Raw genomic sequence first — 10,500 nt, forward strand, 5'->3', positions numbered from 1 at the left:
TTAAATTAAAATAATGCGGATTTATTGTTTTGTACGAATACTTTTTTCACCCGAAAAGTGAACATGTTGCATTGTTTTTTGTTGCATTGAGATTTAATTTCTTTTGATAGTATTTTTGAATACTATGCATCTATATACATAATTTAAATCACTTTTCCTGTTAATTTTGTGTACTTACATACATTAAAATACGATTTTTCAAGTGTACGAATATTTATTTCCCCCCACTGTATGAAAAAATCATGATTTTTTTTATAAAAAATCAAGTGATTTAATCACATGATTTAATCATTTTTATTTAATCATTGCTAACTCTGCTCCATACATACTTTACAAAGCTAATAAATAGACTTATAAATAATTGTTTACCCAAATGTCCCAAAGTGGCAAACACCACCTTGGCCATCATTGAAGGCTATAAGTGCCATTTTTAGCCATCAATTGTGATCCATATACTATTATTGTTTGTAGGCTAATTGCAACATTAAAAATAACATTTCAAAAAGACAAAAAAGCTGAAAAATTCAAATAAATAAAAGAAAATCATGAAAAAATCATTGATTTTTTATTTTTCGATTTTTTTTTTAAAAATCACCAACCCTGGGAGCAATTGAAGTCAGGTTTCGATGACAGCGTGGTAATGTTCTCTTGGAACCATGCTAACATTCTCTTCATTTAACATGGAAAAAGCATCATCAGAGCAAACATAATTAATTTATTTAGTTCTAAGGGAATGCAAAATGGGTACACTCACCACTTATTGTCATATATCATGGAAGATTTGCAAATTTTGATTAAATTTTATGATATCAGATCATAAAGGCAACCACAGCTGTAGTTCATACCCAATAACTCTTGGGGAGTAGATCTACCAGTGTGAAGTTGCAAAGTCGTCTTATAGAGTGAGTGTTATCTGTGAAGCATGTAAATGGTTGCATTCACGTTATGTTACTGCTTTTTGGCAAGCTCGTATACAGCTGACTCAATTTGCTTCTGCAACTCCCATCTTCCCACCTCATTCAATTCTTCCATGGATTTTGGACTTGCATCCTCTCTGCAGAGTTCAATGATACTTCAGTTTACTTAAAGATATGTATAAAACTCAATAGGTAATGTCAAAGCCTATCAATCTTGAATATTGAGCAGAATTTTCCTAAAATTGCTTACAAAAATCATCGTTTCATGGGTAATTTTTGTAAATTGCAGCTAAAACTGTGCTGTTTTTTATATTTTTTTACTGAAGAACCTGGAAAAAGATCATAGTAGCAGGTGAAATTGACCACAATCATGGACATACATTTGTCTCAGTCGTGGGCAGCTTCTGCCCAATTTACCAGTTTGGAACAATAAGCTCTCTGGTTAGACTACATGGAGTCATGAGATTTACAAAAAAAGTCAATCTTTTCTTGAAAACTGTAGTTATAGGAGCCTCATCACTAATCACCAAATTATGTTTTTCAGGCTGAATTTTCCCTGATGTCCTTTGAGGGAGTGCAAGTTCAAGGAGCTGTTCAAATTATGGAAAAAATTAAGGTATATTCATATTCGTCATAATTGATTAAAATATTATTACAATATTACCTCGTTCAAATACTGGTGTGAAACCTGTGTTATAAGAGCATTTTTTGATTTGAAAAATCATTTTAATTATAATATTCTGACAAATTCAGCAGTTTATCTTTATTTTCCCTTAGTGGTAGTTTTTATTTATTTCAGAATCTTATAAAGATATGGTAAGATAAGATATCTTACCATAAGGTTAAGATAAGATATCTTAACAAGATATCTTTCTTGTTAATTAGACTTAATTCGGTCCTGGTAAAATTTGTTCAACTCAAAATTTTCATGGTTTTGACTATTTAATTCATAGTTTGAATATTTTTGTTTCTATGAGTGTGATGACAAAAATAAGTAACAAGTTTTCCTTCCCAGGCGCTGACATTTCAAAAGATAGCCCGTGTGATCACCACTGTGGACTGCCAACCAATGTTTGATGGTGGAGTTCTAATTAATGTTCTTGGGCAACTCAAGGTATTGTTATATAGGGAATATTTCTTGTCTCTGATAATGTATGCTGTTGCTATCAATGGTATCATGAAGTTTTGAGCATTCTTGTAATTTATTTCTATAGTTTCTCTGTTTTTTCAAGTGAAACTTTTGATATTTAAGATTTTTATGTGTTGAATTCTAGTGAATTTTATGCTGGAAGCTTGGTTCTGGGATACTGTTTCAAATGTTTTATATGGTTTGGTTAAATTTTCAGATTCTAGTTTGGGGAACTTCAGTTTGGGCTGAGTTTACCATGTATTTTAAGGTTCTTAAGTTCACTTGGAGGCATGGTCCATTACAAATAACTTGAGAATTCCCTATGGAAATGAGATTTTGTCATGGAAATCTGAAGCTGTCTCATCAAATTGATTATTCTCACACTATTTTTCCTGATTTACTTGCTGCTCTTGATGGTAGATGGACGAAGAAAAACCCCACGGCTTCCACCAAACATTTGCACTGAAGCCACTAGAAGGAAGCTTCTTTGTTCAGCACGACCTCTTCAGACTGGCTTTGCATCATCTGCCAGCGTAGCATCTTTGACTCTGACTATTTCTTGGCATTTGGAGTTAACTTCTACTTAATTCAGTTAATAGCTCTCTCATTTAGATGATATTATCACCCGACTTCCTGAATGCTTCACAATAATTTTTCCATTAGCTCGTTCTATATTTCAGCCCCAACAAAAGTTCTTGCATTTTCTCTCTAAACTCTTCACGAAACAGTTTAACTGTTCACTTGTTCTAGTTGTTTTGACCAGTCTGCTTTATTGCTAATGTGGTTAAACTTCCTACGTATATAAATGTGCATGTACTGAACATCTCAACAGCCACACTAATTGGTTATTTTTAACTGACATTGAATGTGCCGCAAAATAGATTATGCATTTCTGGAGTACTAGAAACCCCTTTACAACTGCAGACATCTTTTCACTCCGAGTGCCTCCACATTTTCTTCCACCTTAATCGTTTGACTCACTTGACTAATAGACTCATGACTTTAGTTACTTTAACTATTCCAAAAGTATCCATTATTATTTATTGCCTACTAGCCAATTGGTAATTTTTCAAATTTCATGCCCACTTAATTGTTTAACTTGTCATTTAATTACACATATATTTGTCTTTTCATGAATTAAAGAAATCTTGATTGTTTGCGATATAAAAATGCCAAATAATTTTGATTTTTTTGCAATGACAAAATGCCAGACTAAAGGAAATCGTTCTTGTTGACTCAATAGCTTCTTTCCTGGCATAGTTGCATCCTCTTTGAGGCCTTCTTTTGCCTGCAATTAACTGCATTGTATTCTCATGCAGGTTCATCACTTGCATGCTACATTTTCAGTCAACATGCATATTTTTCCTTTTAGTGATGTTTTCCTCTCTTAAACAAGCTGGAAAACCTGCTGATTAATTATCTAGCATGTCTTCTATCATTGTATTTCTTGATTGTAGTGTACCTGCTTAATGGTGTTGTTATCCCATATGAAATTATATGTTAAGAAAAGCTACCTATAAATCATCACCAAATTAATTATTTTGTTGATTGACTGTCGTGCATTTATAAGATGTCTAAGTTTTTGTTTGGTAATTCCTCATTTGAGTGGCTAGTGCTGGAATTTGTTATGTAAGATTGTTTTGCTGGATTGCAATACCTTTATGTATTACTTGGCCGCTTCTCACCATTTCTTTGCCGTGCAAAATTTGCAAATTTTCTTCATAGTTGTGATTGGAAAAAATATTTTCATTGCATTATAATCATCTTCTTCCAAGCTAACTTTAAACTGATATAGTACATGGAAAGTTAACTTTATTGCAAATTGAATGAGTTCTAATTGCTATATGATTGTTTAGTCCATTCTTGTACTCATTCCTTTCTGTTGAAAATTATTTTCAGCACCAATATTAATTCAGACTATGATATAGTAGCAAGTATAGTTGAATCCTGATTATTTTACAACTTGGTTTATAAGTTCCCCTCCTATTATATTTCACTAATAGCTATTCAAATCATAATTATTATAGCCGTGATAATTTTACAGTTTTTTTATCATATTTCTTCATATTTATTCGTGGTGTCTTCTGAAATTCAAACTTGCAGTTGATATTCAAAGCAATTATTTGTGAAAACTGGTGCATTTTTCTGGAATTTTGGCAAGGCCAGCTTAGTATTATTACCTAGTAGCTCAATTATTGTAGGCAAGGATGAATAGACTAAGTCTTTTTCATGTAATGGATCTCAAATTGTTTTTTCTGGAGGATCTCAGAACTTGTCTATAGACCAGATCTTTCAAATACAGTTTTTTTTATTTATGCTATGATTATTAATGCCCTTTGACTTTCTTACAGATGGACGAAGACCCTGTCCATGGGTTTTCTCAAACCTTCTGTCTGAAACCATTGGGTGACTCCTTCTTCATTCAGCACGACAGTTTTCGGCTAGTGATCCACAACCAATAACCTGGCTCCTTATTTCATCTGTATGCTGCACATCCCTATAGCAATTATTTTTTACACTTATTTGCTTGTGGGAAGTTGGAAGGCGTGCAGGTAAAATTATCACCTGTTACCGTGTAATCCAGTTCATTTGGCCGGTTAGCTTATCAAAATGGAAGTATATCAAAGCATATTTTACCCGTCAACATTTTATTTGGGTCAAATTAGTTGCGGTATTACAACCTAGTTTGCTAATCTTGGTTTGTACTAAATCTTGAGCCTCTCATTAGTTGCCTGTGCCGATCAATTTACCAGTTTTATTATCAGAAAAACTTATTGCCACCAAATCCCATACGCCTTTAACAATGTATTACTTATACCCTAAACTGCCCACTAATCTGCTACTGCAACCATCAATTGTAATAATTAATTTTCTCGTTCCTGGTGAGGTTTTTCAATTCGGTTTTGCTTCGTGTCTGTTAGGTAGGTAGATGTTGCTGAGCTTACTGAAGTGTTGAAAATAGCTGCGAGACTGTGATGGGTATGCTTGTATCTTAACAAGTGTTGGGTTCGTAGGCTGACATTAGTACTGCAGCCACTTTTTTCAGACGTTCTTATTGGAAAATGTAAACGTTTAATCTTTGATAGGACATTACGTCCTGCACGACTTCAGTGCTGCATCATTCACATTGTGCGGCTGTGAACCGCTTCAGCTTGCAGTCGGATGATGTAACCTCATTTAAACATAGGTCTATTAAGTGTTGCTAGACGTACGTGTGAAGGTAGTCCTAGAATTATCAGCTATACCAATAATTAGGCAGTAACTCGAGCTGAATGTACTACTCAATGCTGTGAAATGAATACTTTTACTTATGACATAAGGAACAAGATCTTGATGTTTCAGTGCTTTGTATGCGGCTAAGACCAATGGAAGATTTGATTTTCTAACGCGTTTGTATGTGCTAGATACAGATAAAGAAGTCCTGTAGAGTTGATTGGTTTGCTTGTTGATCGATCAGCTTATTTCTCTACATTTTCCTCCATTGTTCGGCACACTACGTTGACAGCTCATGTAATCACCGTAATTCATTAGGCACACTTTCCATATTCAAAAGGTTGAATTATTACTTCTAATCTGTTTAAGTATCATTTTTTCTTAAATCGCATGAATGCTGACACTGTGCGCGCCTTTAATTGATCATTTGCTTGAGTGATATGCTAGATTTTTATTTCACCTTGATCTTCATTCTACTCGGTGTTCCTGATTAAACTTTATTAACTTGATCGTCTGTTTCTTGTTAGCTAATTAGTTGCTTTAGAAATTCAGAATATTGGAAGTGAGAGATCAAATCATTTAAAAAGGTATGATAAACCTTCATGTGGATTATTTACTTTGGCGAGCTTATGTCGCGACTTGATAAATTGACCTGTTGTTGTAATTGAGTATTTTTTAGGCATTAAATGAAAAAAAATTAGAGTCGTCGCCAACCAGACCAGCAAAACCACTCTTTTATCATAACGCGAATTTCTCATTTCATTTGAATAGCTTACTCGTTCTTATCCTTGATCCATAGGTGTCTTGTGTTGTGAAGCATTGTTCCTCCTGTCTTTGAAAATGGATCTTAACGAGCGTTCAGTCTTATCATAGAAAAAGATGTAGCGGTGGCTTTAATAATAATTTGTAGGAAAGTCGTGCAAATTTGAAGACGTTTCAAAATTTTCCATTACTTATAATCTTACCTGGGATTTCAGGTTTGTGTGGCTGACGTTCATAATGTCTGGCACTATTGTGGCCTAAGCTGTTTGCTTCATTTACTTACTAACATTTGTCACCCTTAATATTGCCGCATAATTGACTGGAAACTACGATTGCTCGCTGGTGCTATTAGTCCCTTTTTTCTTCAACGTTCACTCCGGTGTTTTGTGTGAGAAGTCCTGAAATGATAGTTAAATTCTGCTTGATTGATTATACCGGAAATCACTTTGTATTCGGTTCTTTAATAACCTAACGTGAAATCGGACAAAAAATAAGACCAGTTATAACCTGCGGAAAGAAAGACCGTATAATGTTTTTAAGAGGTTAAGATTATGCCATATTTCGAGTTTTCGACCGTCACTCATTTTAAACAATAAAAATTTCACTGCCAGCTGCATACTCCGAGCAAGCAACTCGCTGCTATTATCTTGAAGTTCTCTGTCACCTGAACGAGTTCAACCAGAAATTTCATAGCAAGCTTCAAGTTTCAAAAAGTAAGTCGCTGTTCTATACTGGATCTTAATCACCTCGCCCATTTCTACCAGATTATTACAGCTACCTTGCTTGTGTATTTCAAATTCGCAGCTCGATTCATTATGTATCACTCCTCGCTCAATTTAACTAATAGGTCATCCTAGGCCTTCTGGTAAACCCGGCAGAATAAGGTCTTATATATATTGGATCTCAATAAATGAAATTTTATAACATAACTTGCGGGTGTATTGTAAAATTTTTCCTTTTGAGGATAAAGTTGAATTTATTTTCACCTCTAATCTGCAAGTACTAGCACACCTGGGGCCGGATTATCAAAGCTTCGTAACTTTTTGTACTTACGACAAAAAAGTTCTGTGGTACGTAAATACACCCAATTTTGGCATTATCAAAACTTTCGTACGCAAGTCTTAGCTAAAAGCCTAAATTTTTTTCCCGCGCAAATGTTTTTATAATACCACCGCTAGTATTACGTTGTCATAGCAACGCCATTCGTAAGTCGATTTTGCGTACTTACGAAGTTTTGATAATACGGCCCCTGGCTACGGTTGTATCATACTGGCGTTTATTTCATTTGCACGTACATACTCTCTTGACAAGACTTGGAACATGGTTGAACTAGTACAAGTTTGAGCCATCAGAAGCCCATTTTTGCGTATATAGTTCGTTGTTAGCATGTGACGTCACTGATCCCAGTGACGTCACGAGCATTAACCAAACACCGAAATGCGATCAAACCAGTCAACCAATCCGTCATGGGTGTGACGGGATTGTTTACGTTTCTCGATCTACGTGACGTTACAAGAAAGCTGAACTGAAAGACAACTTCTCGCGGGTCAACTTTATATAGTTATAGGGCAGGGTGGCCCAGTGGTTACAGTTCGGAGTACCAAGATTGGCGCAGAAAGTCGCAGGTTCGATCCCAGCTCTTTGCGCCAGTTTCTAGTCAGAATCGGCAAGGAGGCCGGGCGGTTAAGCACAGCAGATTTGTAGCAGTGAGTTGCGAGTGCGAGGCCGCAAAATGTGAATGTTCTGCGATGTTAAGAATTGGCGACAGGCCTACGGCCTAATAAACGCTGAGACCGCTATATAGTTCAACCATGACTTGGAAGCCAAACGGGTTGCCTGCCAAAGACCACCACTGCCCTGGGTGTAATGGACCATCATGATTCCTGCCTTCCTGAACGTAGCCTTCTGGGCGATCGTATCTAGGCCGGGGGCGCAGCGGTGGGTAACAAAATTGACTCGTAAACAGGCCCTGGCCTAACGCAAACCATCAGCATGCAATATCTACACATAGCCTCAGATCAATGAGCTGTGGGTAACTCCGGCTTACAGTAAATCCGCTTTGCACAACACAGCCACAGTGAGCCACTGCTCAACAGCGCAACAGGCCCTACCGCAACAGGCGGCGCAAGTTAGGTTAGGTTACGTTAGGAGTAGCTATTGCGGTAGCCGGTAGGGCCTGTTGCGCCCGGCCAGTTGTGCTCCGGCCTGTGACTGAACGGCGCTGTTGTGGTGGGCGCTTTGTGTCAAAAGCCGTGAAGATGCCCGGCTGCGTTACGCTCGGAGTCGGGAAGGTATATGAATCGCACTGTGGACTTGAGCTATGCTGACCTCTAGCTATCCACCTATCTAGGCCTTGCGTCGAACCAGTCCTCGGTCGAACGGCCACTCGTCGAAGAAGCGATAAATTTTGGAACAAAACTATGCTGTCTGAAACTTAACCTCAGATGCGGTAAACGTAAAATCACGTAATTTTAACGATGCCTGGAAGTCATATTCGATCCGCGGTCTGGTGGTGCACGGCAGGTTTTATGCAAGGCCGGAGGAGGACAGAGCAGAGTGGTTCACGGCTGATTGATGGATGTCCGGAGAGATCCAAGGCGTTGAATTCAGGGCTTATTGGTGCGCAAAATTGGTGCTGCACGGCTGCGTTCCCAACCAAACTATGTTGCAGCTTGAATTCCGAATTTGGACTTGACTAGTACATCCATGGTTGAAGTTTGAACTTATATAAGGTTGACACATCTGAAGCCCATTTTTACGGATGTAGTACGCTTATCGCCTGTGAGTCACTGATCTCAGTGACGTCACGGGCATTAGCCAATCACCGAAATGCGATCTAACCAATCAACCAATCTGTCGTGAGAATGACGGGTTTGTTTGCGTTTCTCGATCTACGTGACGTACCAAGAAAGCTGAACTGAAAGACGAAACTTCTCGTTGGTCAACCTTATATAGTTCACCCATGAGTACATCCGTGCAGGTACCTCCAGGGATTGCGCTTGTGAGGTCATTATGCAGGACTTATAAATCACTAAATTTAATTGTCCCAAAAAGCTGAAACAATGATGTAAGATCATGACATAGTATTTTGAACTGAAGCAACAGAAACTTGCATCACCGTACAATGTTGAATTTAAGCAGTCGGTTGTCGCAACCATGGGTTGCTGGTCGAGTGGCGAGAAAATGTCCCCTCGGAAAGACAGTTCAGGGACCTACGGCTGTAACTAAACTAACAAGCGTGAAGCGTCAATGCGCTCCGACGATTGGAGAGTCAGCTACGTTCATCGAGTGAACATCTCTAGTGTCTATCTCCCTTGATTGCGTAAAGTTAACCGGCAAATAATAATTGATAATTCACGTTTAACTTGATCTTGGACTATACTTCTATATATACCTCGAGTATATTTAGTGAGGGTCCTGTCCAGAGTCAAGAACCCGGCTGGCTTTCTCGCCCCTCCCCTCTCCTCTTCTCTCCATGAGAAGAGGTAGTAGGCATAGTGGCAAAGCAGAGAGTTTTTTACTCTCCCTCAAGTTTATTTTTGAGTCCTATATGTAGAAAAGTAAAGTATCCTGGATACCTGCATTATCATATATAAGAAATTGGTTTAAATCATGAGTAAAATCAGTAAATGAGGATATTAAAAATAAACTGATTCTAAAAAATCTGTGGTTTGTCACTATGGTAGTAGGTAGGAGTAGGTTTGTGGGCCAGCCAAGGTTTGAATTTAGGTACGGTAGTTAAAATCCCATCATTTTAGTTCACTATTATCATCTCTTGCATATTAAAGTTATATTATTTTTCATGAAACCCTGGCCACGTCATTAAACAACTTGTCAATGTGATTTATTTATTTATTTTTTACTTCAAATTACTTGCATTTACATCTTTACATATACTGTGTAGTGTGTCAAGTGTATATTTTGTGTTTCAAGTCCAATCAGTTAGGATTCCTGCATAGTTTTGAATTGAGGTTTGGAATTTGGTAATATAACTAGCCACTAGGTAGGCTGTGCCGCTGTCAACATCAATATTATTTTGACTTTATTTATGCTGTACCATTTGCTGCGTAAACTTTTTCTATTCATATTAGTAAAATTAGCCTAGGTATATTTCATCTCTGTACCACTATTGAAAAAAAAATTATATATATTTTTCTTTAACTATTTGCTCCATTATATTTATTATTTATACCATATCAGCATTTATTCAATATATTTTTTTTTTGTATAACTGTAAGTTGCTACTTGTGAATTGTTATTGAAGGTAATAAATGCATAATGATAATGGCAGAGTCAGAGTCTGACATGCCTAACAGTGATGATGAGAACATTGTCCCGGAAACTCCGACACAAGATCCTGCTGGCCCTCTCCGGCAATCTGGACTCCAAGCATCTTTAGATGAAGACATCACTGGCCATCGACCATGGTCAGGAAGGTGCAGCGTGTACGCCGGAGGTTCGTTTTCGGATGTACGCCAG

General features: G+C 37.3%; 1 protein-coding gene across 2 annotated transcripts in view; it reads left to right on the forward strand.

Moving 5' to 3' along the window:
* LOC108674006 (probable nuclear transport factor 2) overlaps nucleotides 1-6,472 on the forward strand; it is a 10,745-nt gene extending 4,273 nt beyond the window's left edge. The window contains exons 2-4 of one of the 2 annotated variants that reach the window (XM_047881174.1): nucleotides 1,462-1,533; nucleotides 1,933-2,031; nucleotides 2,467-2,634. In XM_047881174.1, the coding sequence (XP_047737130.1) occupies nucleotides 1,462-1,533; nucleotides 1,933-2,031; nucleotides 2,467-2,583 (288 nt within the window). In that variant the 3' untranslated portion in view covers nucleotides 2,584-2,634. Of the gene's footprint in view, nucleotides 1-1,461; nucleotides 1,534-1,932; nucleotides 2,032-2,466; nucleotides 2,635-4,397 lie in introns of those variants that run through there. The other variant, XM_018161902.2, reaches the window with a different exon arrangement.
* The last annotated feature ends 4,028 nt before the right edge of the window (nucleotides 6,473-10,500 follow it).

The sequence above is a fragment of the Hyalella azteca genome, unplaced genomic scaffold, assembly GCF_000764305.2.
Source record: "Hyalella azteca isolate HAZT.00-mixed unplaced genomic scaffold, Hazt_2.0.2 contig7226, whole genome shotgun sequence".
NCBI lineage: Eukaryota > Metazoa > Arthropoda > Malacostraca > Amphipoda > Hyalellidae > Hyalella > Hyalella azteca.